General features: G+C 37.6%; 1 protein-coding gene across 1 annotated transcript; it reads right to left on the bottom strand.

Moving 5' to 3' along the window:
* Nucleotides 1-1205: 1205 nt before the first annotated feature.
* LOC111089843 lies at nucleotides 1206-20955 on the bottom strand. Its single transcript, XM_022403005.1, has 3 exons — nucleotides 20703-20955; nucleotides 11984-12063; nucleotides 1206-1342 (listed from the first exon to the last, which is right to left on the bottom strand). Exons 1-3 carry the CDS (start codon nucleotides 20943-20945, stop codon nucleotides 1222-1224), a joined length of 444 nt encoding a protein of 147 aa, XP_022258713.1. The 5' UTR covers nucleotides 20946-20955; the 3' UTR covers nucleotides 1206-1221.
* Between the last annotated feature and the right edge of the window lie 468 nt (nucleotides 20956-21423).

Below are 21423 nucleotides of genomic sequence, written 5' to 3'. Positions count from 1 at the left end.
ACACCAAGAGATTGGCAAGAGCCACGACAAGAACGTCAGACGCACTTCAAACTGAAGCCCCCGCGTCAAAAAGAACAATCCAGCTCCGACAAGCAATCAGCCGTAGCCAGATCCAGCTAAACCAAGAACCGGCAATTCCGAGAATGACGTCGCCTCTTCATCCGAACAACCTTTTCTAGACTTTAAACACCGCCAGCGGCTACATTGAGTGTACCCTATGACAACTAACAACATGCATTTTCCCACAGCATGCTCCAGGCATGGTCAGGGCATTTTATTCGGTGCTCTGGCCGTGAAAGTGGGTTTTCTCGGGATACTCCCATTTCCCCCCACAGCAAAAATTCTCCAAATGCTTTGGATCCTCTGATCCTAGCCCTGAAAAGGACCAACCCAGGCTAAAAGTAAAAGATAAAAGTAAATGTTACTCTTTAGTTCTATAGATCTCTATCAATGTCTAAACAGTAAACGGTAAAGCCTGAATCTGTGAACCTAAACTCTACATTCAGTTTAGTATAAATATTTCAGTCAATCACGGATGTACTTGATCTACATCTCCCTGCTCTGCTCTACAAACACCCAACACCGCGTGGTCATTCAACGTCAAGTACAGCAGAAAGAAGGAAAAATACCAGTGCCAACAAACAACTCAGCGAAGCTCTCCGCCTTTCTCTTCTTCTCCACATCTCCCCACAGCTTTTCCCGCCACTTGTGAGTTTACTAATGTGAAAATTACTCGTTCAGCAACTATAAGCCAACCCTATCACTCACGTAAGCGTTTAGTACTTAAAAAGCCTCGGCAACCTATTTCTAATTATAGAGTGGGGTGAAGAGAAACAAATGTTTCTGACCGCCCCTGGTTACTAACCTAAATACCTACCAAGCCAAAAGGAAAGGAAAGGATTAATTTATAACTTACCTTTTAATTTAATTGAATTCTGGAGTATATACCTGCAATTATCTTTTGATCTAGAGTTCTCAATAATTAATCTAAACATATAATAACTGTACATTCATAAAGGTAGTTTCTTTCTCTTAAAGGTTGCAAAAGATTGACACAACAAAGTCTTTACACTTACAGATCAATGTGACTTTGAGACCATAACTTTTTCCTGAGGCTAGTATTTCTTTATATTAATGATCTTAACCATTTGAACTTAAAAAATGTCAAGATTTATTGCTTATACTTCCCATGGAAGACCCAAGTTATTTTTGTCTTTACACTTACAGATCAATGTGACTTTGAGACCATAACTTTTTCCTGAGGCTAGTATTTCTCGGATATTCATCTTCTCTTTCTTCTTCAGTTTTGTACAGGAGGGCCTTCTCACCAATAGTAACATACCTAAAGGAGGTATTAGGAAAATATTTAGTCTAACTAGCTTTGGAACTACAATTCTGTATAATAATATTGCTTTGGTTTTCCTTTAAAATACTTAAAAAATGCACCTGATTTGATGTTCTATGTATGAGTGAGTATAAATATATTCAAATAATTATCTGCATAAATAACATGACTTAGGTACAATTCAAATGAGAACTAATTTCTTGACAATAATCAGAGCAATTACTTCTTCTTTAACTAATAACAAGTTCATATTTGTTCTTGTGTAACAATTCTAACTTAACTTGTGTACCATTTGGAGGTTTTGAAGGTATGAGTTTATTTAATACAGTGCAAGAACTGGTAAACTTATCCAAATACCTTATTGATCCTAAACATATAAGCAGACAACTTTTATAAAAGTATCAAAATGACCATTAGCTTACAACGGTGAACAAACACTTGTAAAGAACAAAGTGGTTATTAGCCTCTATTGGTGAACAAATACACAAATATTCTAATGATAATCTTCTCGTACATATGAGCAACCCCTTACAACAGATTACGAATGTGTGATGGATAAGTTGTAGAAGGATATGACATACCTTATGAGTGGAATGTGTCCTAATTTTGTTGGTTGTAATTAAGTAACTGGGCAGCAGTGGAGGATGAATAGATAAAATTATGAACTGTGAATGAGGCAAAAAGGTTTATCAGAAGACTTGTGAATAGTTGAGGTTAACTCACAGCTTTAGGTTACCAAGAGACAGATTATTGGCAGAAGACAGGACTGAGCCTACAACAGTTCTAGACCATCTACAAATTTGGAACAAATGTGCCAGAATTAACATTCTCACAGCCAATCAGGTATCACTATTATTTTCAAGATTTCTCTTGAGACTGTACATATATATAGAAGCATTCTTAATTAACATCTCAGATGTGATGAAGAATTCAGCACAGATATATATATGTACTCTCCAAAAATAGATAGAAAACAGAAGCATTAATCTAATTAATATGCAAACACATTGCTTAAAATGTAGTAATCATTACTAAGGCAGTACTTAAACTCAGAAATTACATAAATAAAGTTTACTTTAAATATATGTGTTCAAAGTTGCCTGGGTCATTAGTATGCATTTGACATAAGTGACATTGTTTTCTGAGTAGCAACTTGTTTTAATAGAATACAAAAAGTTTGACTTTACTATTACTTGTAACTGCAATTCTAATTATATTTGTTCAGGTCTTCAGATTGCTAATGCAAGATTTTATACAATTAATATCAATTTTGATAATGTAATTGAAGCAAACTAAGATAAAACACCAAACAATTGTTCATTAACACTCATGGAATACACGTTACTATTTTTTATGTATTTTTCTAAATTTTAAATTCTAATACAGGAATGATCTAATAATTTTCAAAAACACATGCACTGAGCCGAATCCGACTGTGTTATAAAATTATACTGTGCAACAATGGTTCCATAAAGCTGAGGATCACAATGGTGACAGAAAAAGGAGGGTCATCCCAAAGTTGGCCATCAAAGCATTGGTTTGAGAAGCCTTTTTATCTACTCCCTCAGGCTCAGCAGTGAACTATCTGTTGTATAACTTTTCATTAACTGTACAAATATATGTTTTCTATGTACTATACGCATCATAAATACACTGATTAGGAACATTTATATTGATCATGTAATTTACAGTGTTTAAGTTAGGATTAAGTCATGTGATAACCACAACCAATATGTCATGGGGAACAGAATGTATCAAAACTATATTTTGACAGTGTGTGGCATTTTGTAGGCAGTTTATTGACAACACAAGCTTTTTATTTCAGGAAGGTTATGTACAGCCCTTTCCAATGCAAAATATCCATATACCCTTACCTTAAAAATGTGTTCAGATCAGGGATTTAGAATTTACACTAGACCATCCAGACAGACAACTTACAGCAAGTTGTACCTCAGCAGTAGTGAGTAAAATGCAGTGTCTTATGACATGAGAGAATCCACAAACACAAAGGTCAGTGGCAAAAGCTGTCCAGGTGTTCAAGGCAACACCTCACAACATTATCAAGAAGGATCTTCGAATAAAAAGTATCACATGGATACAAGTCGCTTATCAAGAAAAAAGAAGACCATCTATAGAAAACTGTTTGTAACCTAGCTGGGGACAATAGCAGTGGTGATACTTGATGAAGTGTTTGTATACCTTGATAAGTGTAACAATTCTCTCACCATTTTCTGCTGGCCAATGGGCAAAAAACATTTCTAAAAGTGGTACATGGCATGTCACATGCTCTTAAAGTACATCATGATCTTTGCTGGATAATGCATCAGGGGCAAGTTAGGGATCAGAAGAATTAATACAAAGATCAAGATGAACTCTACTCATTATCAGACCAATGTTCTAGACCATTTGTGCCAAACAGAAATAGTGATTCTCCATGAAAATGAAGCCAGAAAGGTATCAGTCTACCCTGATAAAGCTTCATGTTATACCTCTTGTTCAACCATTGCATATCTCAAGCAGCTAGAGAATGAGACAGGTATTCATGCGATTCCACATGAAGACGTACAAGTCAAGTTGCTGGATGCAGCTCCTATGAATATTTTTAGATCAGGCTGTTGAAACAAGTGCTAAAAAACTCTTGTCCTCATACACTAGATGGATTATGGATGAATGGTGTGCTTTGTACATGACATCCTTATGATGGAGCCTTTTGTTATAGAAAATATGGTTCAAGGACGTTCTCAAGATGTACAATTGTCAGCTAAAGCATGATTGGATGTAATGACATGGACTGTAAAAACATGGTGAGGGTACAAAATCGTTTAGTATAATATACTCAACCTTCCATATTGTCTTTAATTGCACTTATACATATTTCTGTTCCAGTATATAATGTATTGTACATATGCTGGTTGAAAACATTAATTATTATGCAATATTTTGCATAATAACTATACTTTATGATAATCGTTTACTTTATACAAATTCATTATAAATCTCTGGTATTTAAAATCAACACTGAAGACAATACGGTTTGAAGGAATTAAACCTTGAAATTTATATGCTTGAATTAAAACTAGTTACCACTTAGATTCAATAAAAATACCCAATCAAACACCTGAATCAGAATATGACTCCTTGTCTGTTAAAACACAATTACACTTAAGTTCTTCATTGTGATATATAACACAGGAAATGTTGGAACTTTAACAGATTTAAAGAAAACAAAGCAAGTATTAGGAGGGTAAAACCCAAAAGCCTGATTGTATGAGTGTTTGAATAGCTTCAGAATCCACAGTTGAAAATAAAACAACAAGTGGTAATAAAGTGGAGCTCACTAGACAAGTTTATAATGATACAGCACCTCAGCTGACTCTACATTTAAGATAAGTAAACAGAAGTCTGTTAGAGCAGCATCATGCCCAGACAGAGGCATCATTAGCATAGGTTGGGGCATGTAAACTATGGGAGGACTGTGAAAGCCCTGATCATTCACTGGATGCCAATGTGTTTGCATTAAAGTGTCAGCTTGTGTAAATGGTTGGTCAACCCTCAGCTGGGTTTGAGCTTGGTGTGATGTGGGTGCCTGGTTAGGATGATCTGTTCAAGGTATAGCCCCTGTGGACCTTTTCCTTTTTTGGAGCTAGTTCCAAGCCACAATGCTAAGAAACTGTCTCAGTAATGGTGAAAAGTTCCCTCAAGTCTACTTGGTGCTCCATCATTTTACTGGGTAGTCCTTCCCAAAATTTGTCAAAGAGTATATTCTCATGATCCACTATAGTCAGTTCATGTTGTAAGCTTTATACAAATGGTGCAGATCATCTGTGTTATCCCTCTTCCAAGCCTTGAACTTTGCCAGATGGATTGTTCAATTTTCCACCAGGTCAAACTATTAGCTCACTTAGCAACAATTGTCTCACAGTCAGAACCAAATTTGCACTTTACTTAAGTGCTCAATGGAGTCCAGGACCAGACTCAAGATCAGGCATTTTATAACCTGCTGTTCCAAACAGTTACTTGTTTCAAAGGCTTCAAGAAATAGTTTAAATATTTTTTGCTGCATCCTTGAACGTAACGGGAGGGGTTGATCTCTTTTAGCCTCACCCACATGGCCAGAACCTCATCCCCCCATCTTGGCTACCTGACAAAAAAGATACTATGGTAGATATTCTCAGGGACTTGGACTAGGAATCAACTACTCATATAAGAGTCAAAGGCAGCAGACTAACACACTTCTTTTAGTAGCTTGTCCATTAGCTCTATATGACCTCAGGCTCCTCACTGCCCAATGTTTACCAACTTTACCATTTTGGGTCTACTGTTTCACCTGCTAGTGAGATATCTCTTGAGGGTGAATATTTTCATCAACAGCACCTTCAGCCTCTCCCTCACATTCTTGGGTTACTTCAACCATGCCTCTCTTGTAATGAGGATAATTCTCAGGGAAAGAGCATGAACAGCTGTTCTAGGTACACCAGATACAGGTGGCTCTTCTTCCTGAGTCACTGGCTGTAGTAAAATTGAGATCATGGAATTTTGCAGCATCAGCAAAAGTCCAGTGTCCAGGAGAAGTATTTTCCTAAACTTGACAACCCTTTCTCTTCAGTGACCAACTCTTCCTCTTGGTCATAAGTCCTTTAAGTTGTGGAAAATGTTTTATCTGATAACAGGAACCATGGTACAAAAATATAATTAATTGGCAATACACACATTGGCAGAAAATTCTGTAATACAATATCATGTGGTCATTACAATATTTTTTTTTCTTATCCATTCTATGGTATACTTAGGTTAAAGTGATTTCCCTTAGAATGATGGGATAGGTATGCAGAATAAAAGGAGATTCAACAAGATATTTATTTTGAAGTAGCATCGTATTTCTCTGAATACCTGAGTTTGTGAGAATGAATAAAATAATGAGACAGAGCACAATGTTGAACATAAAAGCACAATATATGTCATAGTACAATATAAATACAGTGTGTATACACTTGTTTTGGATGATGCACTATTACTTCAACTGGCTTAAAACTATTCTCACAAGTTGTTAAGGCTGAGATTATATACTAGACTATAAATTCAATGTTCCTTACTTCTTAGGTAATGTTGGGTTTACCCATAGTGACTAGCACTAATCACATGACTGGTCATTCTCATTCAAAACACAGAGCAGATCATAACCATACTACCAGAAAAGCAAGACTAAACATCAAAGTGAATCTATAACACCAGAGACAAGAAAAGGTAGAAAAAATGGAAAAGATCATCATAAATTTAACATTTTCCAATACTGAAAATGTATTTCCAATAGAAACCTCTACTCACGTGATAGCTTTCCTTGATTTGTGCTGCCCTTTATATGCTCAGTTTTTGCTCACAACTAACCTTGAGGCTCCCGCCTAACATCGTGTGTTTACACGTAATATAGCTGTATTGTAGCATGTGACAACCTTCCTAGTGCAGCTGATTCCCTCTATGTGGTAGAGCACAATCATCACTTTGAAATTTGACAAGAAAAGATTCATTGGAAGTGGGGAGAATGGGTGAAAATAATGAGCACAGGTATCTATCAGAAATACATTTTCAGTGATGGAAAATGTTAACTTCTGAAATGTTACCTCCAAGATAGAATTCCACACTGAAACAATGCAGGGACTGATGCAAAAGTTACCAAGATGAGCCCTCTCTGGAAGGTGCCCAAAGAGAACTCATGGAGCATGATACCGTATGTGATGAAAATATAGAGGAACACCCATGGGAGACTGCACCTCATCTTTAGTAGGGTATATTCTTTGCCTGCGTGAAGATACATGTCACCAAGCAGGGTAGAAAGGAAGCAAGTCCAATAGGGGAAATGGATGTGCTTAATGGTGTAGAGTGGGTAGGGCACAACAGACCGTACATGGTTGGTCAACTCCATTTGAAACCAGGCGGCATCAGGTATGCGTCTTCTGGAAAAAAAAAGCAACTTTTGTTCTGATAACCTAGGTAGGGCTTGCGTGCAGACCTAGTACACAACCTACACCAGGGAACCTGAGAACCTGATATTCAGGCAATGGTAGGAAGGAGGACCAGGTGGCATTGGCAATGTTTTGTCCTGTTCACAGAAGGATGAGGGCCCCTACCAACCACATGTATAAGGACTTTTGTTGGCTGGTCCTGCACCAATCCAATACCAGACCACCTAGGAGCCAAAATCCAGGTAATGGTAGAATGGGGGGAAACCAGTCAGAGGGGTGAAATGCATGTGGTGGATTCCTCATGTCCCAAAACAGGTGGCATCAGGAATTTATTATCCAGTCTGAAATGGGAGGAGAGTAAACACCAATAGAACACCATTGCCCTCCTCCCTACCGAGTGGAATTAGTCACACTCAGGAGGAAACCTCCATGGTTCACTACCCCAGTGACTAGGAACTGGTAAGTGGCAAGGACTCCCATACTCCACTAGAAGAAGGTGGGGGAGTCCAAAGGAATGCAAAACCTTATGACTGTGCAGTGGGAGACCATAAAAACCCTAAAACTCATGACAGAACATGAGTTAGCACATTTTGAAATGGACCTTATTTATGAAGTAATACACCATGAAAAAACCTAAATCAGTCTTGTGGGTCATTTCATCTCATCAGTAAGCATTAAAGATCTTAAAGGTTGCATAGTGCTGATTTAAAGTTAATTATACCCTGGCAGGCACCACTTGCCACTCAGCAGGATACAGAGATATAGAAATACGCCACTATAAGAGTACGAGATATAAAAAAAAGAACGTACCCATTCAAAGTCAGTAAGGGGTATGGAGAATGGTGGTGTGAGGCAAACAATAACCATAGAAAGAACAGCCAGCCAGATGTTGCAGATAATATGTGATGAAAGCATGAGGTGCAGTTCACATTCCACATGCCAGACTGTATGATATCCTTCAATAGACAATAGATGTGATGAACCAGAGAAAGAGAGAGAGAGAAAAATGACAAATTTGGTGAGAGGATACTTGAAATATGCAGTGAGAATTCCTGTTTGATAAAGTATAAATGAAACTGATGAATTGACAGAGCCAACCGATAAAAGTAACAGAAGAGAGAAATCTCAAGTAAAAGAGGGGTTCCATGGTAATGTATACAGAGTGATGAAATTAGAGAAGTCAAAGGAATCTTTGATGGAAGTCATTCTTTGTAAGTGGAAGTATGAACTTATTTAAGAAACAGACTAATTTCTGACAATGAGCTCCTATTTTAGATACAATAGGTCTAATTGGCACACCTACTTTATATAGTTTAGGCATACTGCATAGAATACCACTATGTGATCCAACATGTCTAATCTGGTTGTATACTTGATCAGAAATGATTTTTTTTTCTTTTAATAGGAGTCTTTGAAGTTTATTGTCTCTCTCTTTTTGGGCAGGCTCTTCATCCAACACTTTAAACTTACTGAAGTCATTTAAGTATATGCCACGAGTCCATGAGAAGGAAATGATCCAATACCCAATGAACAGTCAGGAGCTCCAAGAGATTGATATGGAGAATTGATTCGACCATGGACCATCAATGAGTTATCACCCAAGAGTCCAAATACCCCTCCAACTCCATCAGAGATACATCCATAAACAGATAAAGATCCAGACAAGGAGGAGGAAGAGGAACACCAGCGAAGGTGTTGTCTCTGTTAAGCAACCAGGCAAAAATCAACCTATAGGAAAAAAAAGGAAGTTGAATGGAGGAGTCCAAAAGATCCAGCATGAGGTTCTATTGATGATGTAGAGTCCATTATAAATGTCACAAATGAGCATGGCCTAAGGAAAAAGGGGATTCCATGGAAGTTCCCAAAACAAAGTGAACCTGCCACTCAGTGACAAAAAGAGAGAATATGGCATAGGAAACTAATCTATCCATGTCCCTTAAAAAAAGAGGTGAATACTTAGCTCTGCAAAGATGTGTATTGAAAAACACCCAAATGAATGAGATACTGAATGGGTATGAGATGCAACCTCTCCAGGATGACCAACCCATACATGCCACCTCCCAAAAAAAAGAAGAGAATGACTGTAGGAGGCTTGTTGGAATGGAGCCAAATGTGAAAATAATCATATGAGACATCATTCTTCATCAGCCAAAGACTTGGAGCAAAAGAACACCATAAGGTGAGAATAGTCTCCATGATAAATTGAGGGAGGTTGAGAAACCAACTGAGACTTGATATATGAATGACCAGATGCCAATCCCCTAATTCCTTGGGAACAATGTAAAAATGGGAATAAAATCCTGAAGAGGTATGAGAAACCCATTCGATAATTTCTATAGCATTAAGTCCAACACTGTCACAGAAAGACATTGGCAAGAAACAAGATCCTCTGGAGGAGATAAAGTAATGGAAACAAAAGACAATGGAGGAGCAGAGAAAAAAAAAAGAGTAAAGCTCTCTGACAGAACCCTCAGTATTCAACAATCAGCTACAAATTGAATGCAAAAGTCCACAAACTGATCTAAATGGGTCTTACTCTCCCTGAGCCTAAAGGACAGTCACTACCACGATTGACAGTACTGTAATCTATAAACAGTGGAAGGACAGAAGAGAGAAAAAAGGAACTAAATCAAAGATGGAAAACCAGTGAGGATAAGGATAACATTGGAATAAAGCCCAAACATATGACTCTAGTAAAATCACAGTGGCAGAAGGGAGGAGCCAAACAAAGGTATCTGTAGATAAAATGGAGGCAAAAGCACTAGTAAGAAGGGCATCTTGCTCCAACAAAGTCTAGCAAATTTCAAACAAATATGAAGTGAGAAAGCCAAGGAAGATAAATAAGCCATTTTAGAGAATATTAGTGAATGAGTATCTGCCAAAAACCCCTCAGAATTAACATGGAAAAACATTGAATGGAGGAAAAATAATGTAAAAAGGGGGATAGTGAAAGACAAAAGTGGGAAGAATTAAGCTTAAGAAAGTTGAACAAAAGACAAAAGATCTGACCCTCAAGCCTGAATGAAAGACACCCGAGCTTAGGAGTCTATGAGAATGTTATGTCCAGACATATGAAGTAACAAAGGAAAGAGTACGAGGCATGCATGCATCAAAGAAAGTTGGGTAAGATTGAACAAATATGGTCTTGCATATTTGTAGAGGAATAAAAAAACATAAAAATAAGAAGCAGGGAACGAATTACATAGTGAAGGAGAAAAAGAAACAAACCTGAGAAACCCTGTCCCAAAAGTATGAAAAAGGTTTAGGTAGATTCAAGACAGCATGGGTGTAAGGTTAAGCAAAGGTAGGTGGTAAAAAAAAAACACTGGCAAAATCCCTTCTGTCAGGAATGGGAAACATAGGTGGAGGTATTTCAAGTTCAAAAGAAGGTCCAGGCCGAATGAAAGACTCCACCACCCACTGCACAAAAGTTTTCACTTCCCCAACAGAAAAAGACAGACCTGAGACCATTTTAGTTGTTAGTCTAGCATGAACAATGTCTTGTTGTCCCACCAGACAAAGTGGAAGTTACTGACACTTGTGGAATAATAATGAGGAAAGAAAAGGCCACAAAATCTGTAGGTGCAAAAAAAATGGTGGAAAACCAAAATCGATCAATACATATTTTTCCACAACAACTTGTCTTTGTAGATACTTCCAGAAAAAAATGCCGATATATGAAAATTCATGAGTGAAAAAAAACAACAACCTTTTGTTACACAAGTACAAAAGCAAGAAATTATGACTATTTACAATTCAAAAACGTCACCAATTGGGTGTACTTAAGTGTCATGTACAATTGTGCTGAATACCTGATAATGCCACGTTAACAGTGGTGAAACATTGTTTTTAAATTATAAATTTTGTCTATTTCATTTTAGCTGTTTTTGAATTTTAAATTTTGTAAAGTGTGGGATACCTTCAACATTTATATTTATAAGTGATAACTATGTTCTACAGTATAGGCAGAGTCAGCTGCACAAGGAGGATGTGTCGCACTGTTACTGGTGGAGGGTTATTGCATGCTACAATGTAGCTTTACCATATGTAAACACACGAGTTAGATAGAATCCTCAAGGTTAGTGGCAAGCGAAAATTGTGCATATAGAGGGCAGCACAAATCAACAAATGTTATTACATGAGAAGAGATAAGTTATTGTGTTGGAAGTGTACTTTCTATATGTCATTAATATTTACAACATGGAGCTGTAACTATAAGCAACTGTCAATTTGTATTCAAATGAGCATGAATTTCTTTTAGTAATTATATGTCTTAAACTATTTCTATATTCTTAATTTCTATAGTTGTCAAATGTTTAGATGTCTTTTTGGAAAAAAAAAGGGGTATAGTAGTAGTTATTTCATTATTGTTCCCATAATGATTTCTACAGTAGCATCAACCAACATGACGGACACTTATCACATTAGTCCTAGCATGATGAATTACACTGAAAGTGTGGCTGTAACAATACAATTAATCATCTGTGTTGATTCTAAAGACTGTGAAACATGAACATTCATATGTAACTTATACTTTTTGATGATCATGAAACCTTGAGTATAATTCAACTTCTTTTTACAGTTCCTAATGATCATGTTGTTTCATGTGTAACTCATATTCCATAAAATTTGGAGGTAACTAATACTTTGTTATAATGATGAAACAGGTATAACTTACCTTTTGTATAAGGAATCAGAAAGAACAGATGGATTCATAATGTGAATTCCATAGCTTTCCTTCATTGTAGTGAAAATAGACTGAAATATATATATATATACAGAAACATATAATATTCTATTTAAACTTCTTTTATAATTATGATTATCACTTGTATCATTCCATTATGCTCTTAATATTACATTTAGTCATCCTAGTTATGACATGTGCCCACAAAACTGTATTTTTATATCAAAATATATTAACCAAACTAGACTTCTTTAGAAAATTTCACAGCAACCAACAGAAAGTATGATGAAGATACAGAAGTGACAGGTCACAAGTATGTATACAATATTTGAATTTTTAATATATGTTTTATGTTTCGTGTATGTAAAAAAACCACAATGCTATCTTCAAGAACACTGAAAGACATAATCCAAATAATAGTCAATGTTTATTGTTTTTAAAATATTAAATAAATGTAATAAAAACAAAAAATCTGAACACCATGAAAAATTAAAATAAAACTAGATATAAAATTGAAACACAATAACTTGCAGTGGCAAATAAAATTTCACATTTTAAAGATGAAAATTAATTTCAAGCAGGTAATTACCTCTGAAATACTAAAAACATTTCTGTGTTGAGTTGCTCTCATACTGCAAACAACCATGTGACTTAAGTTCTGACCATAGTATATGTCAACTTATTCAGAGTTCTCCATCTACCATGTTCAACATGACTTATTTCACCTGTATCAAGATGTGTATAAGCTCTGCTTTACTGTCTTAATTTAGATTTCATATTTTAGTCATGATGGAAAACCATTTGTGGGGAAGTTGGTGAGAATGTATTTCAGAGGTAAGTACTTCTTTGAAATTCAATTTAACTCTCAAAATGTAAATTCAAAATGACAAGACTTAGCTCCGAAATATAAAAAGTTAGAACAGTCATGAGATGAAGGAAGGACCAGGAAAGAGTCATAAGGACATTCAAGGATGCTGCAGAAGATGATTCCATGGTGGTAACAGGACTGGCTCACATGGAGAAAGTCATCATAATAGAGGAAATTATAATTTAGCTGTCCAAAATGGAGCAATAATGAGAATCTGACACCTCAACTAATTGACCTTAAAAAGTACTCGACAAAGAAGGTGGAGAGAACGTTTGCACACAGTTCTTGGGTGTCCACAGCCAAATAATTTATACCCAAAACTGGAGATGAATACAATGGAAGAAAAGGGTTGTCTGATGTAGCAAAGGCATTGATCATTGAACAACCAAAAAATGGAAAGTCTACTTTATGGAGATTATGATAGAAGAAGAGTAAGAAAGTCCCTGGGACAGGCACAAAGGTGAGAATGAAGCCAAAGAAGTAGAGAAACTGTGGCAAAACAAAAGCTGCAAAAACGAATACCACTTCGACTGTTGATGTAAGCCATCAAAGTAGAACTGTGTGAACTAAAATAAAAAAGTGGTGTAGAAGGAGCAAAAACTTAAGACAGCACACTATACAGTACAAGGTTTTAATACATTAATAAGAGATATTGCTTCCTAAAAAGCTTAAGGAACCAAAAGTTGCTGATTTCCCAACATAGTAGCCCAATCTTTCAGACAGGCATCTGTAAATAGATAAAGTTCTATAGCAGACATGGAATCAATGGATAAGGTCTCATTCTTGATACCAGCCTCAAGATCAAATTATTAGGTTTGGATCTTGACATGTCAGGTCTCGATCTTAATAGTAACTATTTCATATTTTTTCTAAAGTTATAAATTTATGAATACTCTATTGTTGTGTATTCCTTTTGTCCCAGTCTTTTACATTGTTTATACAGCACTTAAACTGATTTGCATTATGTACAGCACCTTTGTATTTCCAGTTTGCATGCAACTTGTTTTTAGTTGCAGATGGTAACTTGCTTGAATGTTAAACAACTAAAATCAATAACTGCACCCACACAGCCAGCAGTAATTACTTTTCTTTCAGCAGTTTGGAGATGGGTGAGTAAACCAACAAAGAGGAAGCAAAATGCAAGCATTGTAATAATAACAGAAGTGAGGGGAACTTCTTCTGCCTTTTAAAGGCAGGTCTATTATTTATTTTAATGTGATATTACTACTAAGACCTTGTGTTTAGCCTTTGTTAAAAAACGTTGTTGTAACCTACATTTTTAATGTTGTGAATTGTTTGTTAGCTAAAGGGCTCATGACTAAAAAAAGTTATAATTTTCCTATAATGAAAACATATTTCCAACAGGTACTTACCTCCTCTCGCATTAATAGCTATTTTCGTTCAGTACTGCCCTCTATATGGAAAAAAGTTATTTACGCATGCTACAAACCTTTCATCTCCCCTCAAATGGAATTGACTGATTCCAATACATTTCTCATGCAAACCATCATGCGACAACCCTCCACTAATAAGAATGCGACATACTCTCATGATGCACATAACTCCCTCCATTCAATTCTACTGAAATATCACTTCAGGTTTGGGCAGAAGATGGAAGCACCAGTTTTCAGTGGGGAGGAAGGGTGGGAAGAAGTAAGTATGTATCAAAAATAATTTTCAGTACAGGAAAATTATAACTTCTGATAAGCGGCACATTACCTCCTCTCACATAAATAGCAAGGATCTCACATTGAATAGGTGGAGGGACTGGTGCAAGGGAAAGAAAGAAGCATCCTTCAAAAGCATCCAAAGGACACTCCTAAGATGAAACAGTCAGATTCTAAGATCTGATCTAGGGAACTGCGCCCACTTCTTTGCATATCATAGAAAGATGTTGCACATATGGGTGGAAAAACAGAGGAGCACATCCAAGTGGGAGAGAACTAAGGTCGAATAGTGATCCAAACCATACAATATTTATGAAACTCTATCCCAGAAAACATAAAAGTGGGTAAAATTAAAATAAAAGTGTCCAAGGTGTAGAGTGACTAGGGTGCGACGGACCATACAAGGCAACTAGATCCAAAACCCATGCCACTGAGAACCAACACCCACATGGGGGTAGGATGAGGATCATACTGTCGGTATGTCAACTACAATCCAAAACTGGGCCATCGGATACCATCATCCATGTGGGGGTAGGAAAGAGTATCATACTGTCTTCACCTCAAGTTGATGAGACCAGAGGGAAGCAAGAACCCCCAGACCCATGAATGGAGCATATGTTAATAAAAGAAACTGATAAATTGATCCAGGTATTGAAAATACCGACATCTGGTATTGAAAAGATGTCTGTGTAATGTAAACCAAAGTGACCGGAACTGCCCCAACCACAGCAACATCCTCAGCATTGAGGTATAGCAGAAGGGGAATAACTGTAATAATCTGCAAAGGATGGAGTAACAAGAGTATAATTGAGGGAGGAATATAGACATCTGTAATCCATGCGGGGGTAGAATGAGGGATCCCAATCAAATGGGTGAGCTGAGATTTTGATGCCTCACTCCCATTTATACTTGTTTTATATTGGAGGATATCATGTCATCTATGCCAGCAAAATACTACTGCCCTACTCTCAACTGAATGGTGTTATAATAATTTCTATATTTTGTTTGTATTTTGTATTCCATTAACCCATTCAGGAGGATGTCTCCATGGTCCACTACCCCAGCAGCTTGGAAATGAAAATTGATAAGGACTCTCAAACTCCACTAAAAGAAAAGGGAAGAAAAATGTGGTGGAAAGCCTGGAGGAACAACAACACCTGAGACAAAGAATGTGAAAGCCCATTTTTAAAAGCAGACCATACTGATTTAATCAATACAAGGCATGGCAGGGGTGGGCAGCAATCCCGTTCTGCTTTAACCCATGTAGTTAATGGGTGAGTACAGTCCAGGACAGCAAACTCATGAAGCAAACCTATTGCAATGATAAACCTACAAGTGATCTTGTGGTACACCCCATCTCCATAGTATGTGTTGCATGGCCATGGAATCATAATAGGTAAGTCAACATGGTATTACAGTGTGGATTTGAATGGTTAAAGAATACCTGGTCTGGTACCACTCACTACAGAGGAGGATCCAAACAAGGAATAATATTAAAAAGGGAAAAAAAGGCCCCTGAAAAGAATAAAGAATAATAAAAATAACTTACCCAGTCAAAGTCTCACTGAAGTCTGAAGAATGGCTACAGGGGGAAGATGATAACCCAAAAAGAAATAAACCAGGATCCTATGTAAATAGTGAGAAACAAACGTATGAGGGGTAGTCTATATGTCCGATTGAAAATTTCCTCCAAGAAACAATGAAGATGAGATGCCAATGGAAAGGAAAGGTGTTGAAGTTGATGTGAAGACACCCAGAACAAGAAACAGGAGGAAGATGATAAAGAGGAATAAGCTAATCGAATTAAAAGCCAAACCCAAGTGGTGAGGGTGGAAGGAGAAAGATCAGGAACAGAGGACGGCTGCCAAGAACTAGAGAGGTAGGAACCATGGAAGGAAGCTGTGCAGGCAATATGACAGCAAAATGCATGTACAGGACAAAGAAGTCTATCCGTATCAGGCTAAGGATAAAGGTGGGAAATGCAAGGAAGGGAAATTGGAGAAAAGGAGGATTTACCCTCACAAGACTCCAAAATTTTGGGGAGGAAAAAATGATCCAGATAAAGGAGTAGATATGTAGAATGATAAAGAGTACATGAAACATTGATGGCAAATAAATCAGACCTTCAATATCCACAGGCTAAAAGGAAAATGAAGTAAGTCTTAAGGGAAAGGTGAAACAAGCAGCACATGGACAGGGGTTCAAATGGAGAGAAAGTGAGGCAGTGAGGGACCACTTTAACATCCCAATCGAGAAGGGCAGCCTACCATGGAGGATGATGAATCTGGAAGGATTGCATGAACAGGGAAAGAGTAGGATAGGTAAACACCTTACAGTATCAGGAAAAATGAAAGGTGTGGGACAAGGCCACCTGATAACCCAAGATCGAGGAGATAGAAAATTCCTGATCGAAAAGTCAAGTGAGAAAATCTGCAATACGAGGAACAGTGGGTTGAGCAGGGGAAATCCCATCGCCCCAGACACCAATAGTGGAAAATGTTCCACTTATGTTGATAAACTTCCACGAAGGAAGAGTTAATGGAATGAGCCAGAAAAGAAGCTACCTGTCAGGACAAGCTAGATGTCCTTGCCAAGGACCAGATAAAAACCAGGTGTGAAGCTGGAGCACAGGAAGAGCTGGATGCAGCACCAGTGACCAAGGCTGATAAAGAAGGGATGGAGTCAGAAGAAGAGGTAACATAGTGATAAGTCGGAGCTGAAGAAGCCAGAGAAACCATGGCTGAGCCTGCCAGTAAGGAGCAATCACAAAGACTTGATACAGAGTGGTATGGATGATCGAAATCACCCAATCAAGAAGAAGAATGGGAGAATAGATACATAGGTATTTGTCAGTCCAGTCCTGGCTGAAAGCATCGACAGCCAGAGCAAGAGGATCAAGGACCAGAGAGCAAAACAGAGACAATTTGTGGTTGAGGGACATGCCAAAAACACTGAAGGCAAAGCCACTGGAAAACAAGCGTATCAAGAGACCACTCAGTCATATAGACTTTGTCTGGATGGGAAAACCAGTCTGTGCCAAGATTGAAAGCACCTGGAACATGATATGCAATGATATGAATTCTAGTGTGTGTGCCCAAAAAAGAAGATCCAACGTATGAATACAGAGTGACTGAGATAAGCAACCACTGTAGAATTGTTGGAATGGATCATTACTAGATGATTTCTAGACAGATGGAGAAAATGAACCAAAGCATGATGTGCAGCAAGAAGCTCCAGGATGTTGATATGATAAGACCACTCAACCAAAGACCAATACCCCCAAGCTCTCTGTTGATTGACCCATGCCCCCGATCCCTGAAGGGATGCATCCATGAAAATGAGTAAATCTGGAGGAAGAGTGACACTCCTCAACAGGTGAGTCTTGTCCAACCACCATTGCATATCATTGACCAGGGTAGGAGAAAGAGTAATAAGAGCCGTCAAAGGATCCCTCGAGAGATTCCACTGGTCATGAAGAGCCTGCATATGAGCCCAACCAAAGGAGATAAGGGCTGCTATGGAAGACCACATTCCCAAAAGCAATAGAACCTGTTGAGCTGTATAGAGGGAGCAGTAAGAGAGTGGAGAACTGAAAGCTCCATCGAACAAAGTCGAAGAGGAGAAGGTTGAGCCCAAGTGAGATGGGTGTTGAAAAAACACCAAAATGGACAAGATATTGGGTAAGTCGCAGGAATGACTCCTCAAACTTGATTAACCAGTCCACTCAAGCCGCCTTCAAGAGCAGCTGTTGAGTGTGATGGGCAGACTCGTGTTTGGAAGGAGCTAACAGTTGCCAGTCATCCATATAAGGATGAAAATGCAACCTGAGAGCATGTAAGTGATGAGTAAATGCTCTGACCACCTGACAAAAAACGTACAGGGCCAAAACAAGCCCAAAGTGCAGTACACAATAGTAATAAGCAACCCTGTGATAGGTTTGTGACTGACAAGATAGCGGGATATGCAAATAAGCATTCGTGACGTTCATCTTGGTAATCTACAAACCTGGAGAAAAAGCCCACCCAAGGGTGAGAAACTACTCCATGATGAAATGGGGCAAACTGAGAAATTGACTGAGGCAGGATAAATGTATTACAGGTCACCAGTCTCTGGTTTTCTTGAAGACAATAGACAGCCTGGAATAAAAGCCTGGAGAAAGATGATGAACAGGTTCGATCACCTGTTGAGACAGAAGGTCTTGTACTGCCTCTGACAGATGCTATTTGGTGGTAGAATCCTGAAGCATGGGGAAGGAAATAGGGTAGCTCAGACATAGGACAGGGGAAAGAAATTGTAGGACAAGATCCTCTGATAAAACCCAAAGAACCCATGGATCTGTGTTGAAAGATTGCTAAAGATGAACAAATTCGTACAATCGAGCTCCCACTGAACTGGAACCCATTGGGTAGTCACCAGTAATGTTGGTGAAGTGCCTTTCTACATCAACTAATACGAGGAGAGGAGAAACCCCTGGATGGAGGAACAGGTAAAGGCTGAGAAGGACTAGAATGGAAACAGGAATAGGAGCTTATCATGGCTCTGATTGTGCTAAACGTGCTACCAAAGAGGAAAGGGTAGAGCATTGATGAACAGACTCCGCAAGTGATTCCAAAGTCTCAGGTATGTCACTGAAAACGTACTGCCAAAGAAAATGGGCCATACATAAATCCCTAAGATAAGGGAGCAGCAAATGAACCTGGGACCAGGCCACATCTCGACCCAAAAGGTCCCAACAACAGAGAAACCACGTGTGTAAAGAGAGAGCCGAAGATGATACTCCAGCCAACGTGGAGGTAATAAGGGAAAGGCTTTCTCTTGAAATACCTTCAGGGTCTTGGAGGATCACCTCGGAAAGGAGATGGATAGTAGATAAATACTAGAGAAGGGAAATAAGGGTAGGAAAATGGCGTGAAAACTGGGCATGGATTAAATGCATAAGAAAATCAGGGATCACCCTTGAAGCCTATAGTCTAGGGATGAACAAATAATCTGAGATGACACCCAAAAGTCCAGATGCAGGAATCATCTGGAAGAGAAGAGATTAAATGAGTTGACTGAGAAGATCTAGCTCACCTAGTATGTTTGGCCACTCTGTAGGGTAGAAAGTAAATCAAGATGCTAAAACCCCAATTAGCCCCTGCTGGTATTCTTACTGTGAATGAGAAACTAGTTAGGGTGAATTCCTGCAAAGACAAAATTATGAAGAAAAGAAGCTCTTTCAAGGTGAGCTGAAATGTTTGTGGGAGACAACTATCGTGCAAATCAGCTGAATGGGCTAAGGTGTCAAAGGATGATATGAATCAGGTGGTAACAGAAATTACATCAGTGACAAATGCAGTTAAGGAAGACTGCAAGGTAGAGATCTGATCCTGACTAAATGAATAAGAATGAAAATAGCTAATAGCTTATAACTACACAGAAAAAGAAAGTTTTAAAAAGAGATAAATCATAGTTTACATGGAAGAAAACTAATTATAAGTCAGAGTAGGTGATTAGTTGGAAGACATATTTTGCTCAGAAGACATTTAAGACAAGTAGGTCTGATAAAAAATTTGACCATGAGAATATGGTGGGTGTCCCACACTTTAAGCATCCACGTGCTCATGAAACCCTCCAGGAATACTAAAAGATAATTCAGAATTAATGGCCCAGTTACACTGATCAGTAAGGACTGACAATGTACCCATCAGATCTCTCTGCACATTAGAGGCAGACCGCATGTGTACAACATCTAAAGAGGTTGCAAAAGTTCTGATATTAGTGGAAGTACTCAAATCAACAGTAAATACTGACTTTATAGTTCTTGGTGAGAAAAGCTAACAGCATGACTGTCAAGAAGAAAATCTGGATTATGGTAAGAATGCAGAGTTTATACATACACATCATCATTATGATGTAGATGCAATAAGTCATGTATAGGGTAAAATCTTAAAAAAGTTAATGCATACTTTGAATCATGTCAAAAACATTCAGAACTTTAGTTGTTGATAATAAGAGATGAACTAAACAATATTCATCTGAGAATAGAGTTAAAAAAGTACCTCATATAATGCCATTTAAGAAAAGAGAGAATTAAAAGCAATAACATTTAATGTAAATTCACATAAAAAAAGTACATTATTACACTGCAGGTAGCTCATTAAAATGCACACTAAAAAAAACTATAAGTACTCACACTAAAGGTGACATGTCTTGGTACAGAATCACTAGTGTTTGATTCATCACTATCTGTAAGAATGGAGTCTTCATCACTACTTTCATCTGTGTCAGTGTCCTCTGTACTACTTGATGTTGAAGATGTGGAAGACATTCCTGACACTGATGGATTTGGTGGTTTAGTTCTCCCTCCCGACTCTCGCCTCTTACCTGGCTGGACTCGTACAGAAAAGGGACTACTGTTGTTTGTAAATGATGGCATGAAGTCTCTAGATGAAAAGAGGATTATGAAAAGTTATATGAAACCTAATTTACAAAAATTAACATTAATATGGATCAGTTAACAAAAATAAAATTTATGCTGTACTAAATTTAGCACTCCTACTCAAATTTCAGTTTTAATTTGTTGGATTTATATAGAAAAACAATTACTGCTGTTTATAAATAATGACATGAAACTAGACAAAAATATTATTACACATATCTTCTTAAATATTTAAAATATTCATTAAGTTAAAATTCAGTTACTATCAACTAAAAGAGTATCAAAGGATTTGCCTGGAAATCAAAAGTTTAGTGACATCATGCCTATCTGCTTTAAAAATAAATGAGACAGATTGCATAACTGTTTATCTTATTTGTATCTGTTTGATATAAAAGTTATAGCACTTCAGGTCCTTCAGTAAATAAGACAAACATACTGTAAGAAATGTTTTACATCTCATATTCAGTTTTGAATA

This window comes from Limulus polyphemus, unplaced genomic scaffold, assembly GCF_000517525.1.
Source record: "Limulus polyphemus unplaced genomic scaffold, Limulus_polyphemus-2.1.2 Scaffold7559, whole genome shotgun sequence".
Classification (NCBI taxonomy): Eukaryota; Metazoa; Arthropoda; class Merostomata; order Xiphosura; family Limulidae; genus Limulus; species Limulus polyphemus.
This window is presented reverse-complemented; position numbering and strand designations above follow the sequence as displayed.

What these genes read in the sequence shown, in the direction of transcription:
- LOC111089843 (XM_022403005.1), bottom strand. Translation starts at nt 20,945, where the DNA reads ATGCCATCATTTACAAACAACAGTAGTCCCTTTTCTGTACGAGTCCAG. An exon ending in CAAGACATGTCACCTTTAGT is followed by an intron (nt 12,064 to 20,702) that starts GTGAGTACTTAT and finishes TATATATTTCAG; the next exon opens with TCTATTTTCACTACAATGAA. An exon ending in TCTGATTCCTTATACAAAAG is followed by an intron (nt 1,343 to 11,983) that starts GTAAGTTATACC and finishes TACCTCCTTTAG; the next exon opens with GTATGTTACTATTGGTGAGA.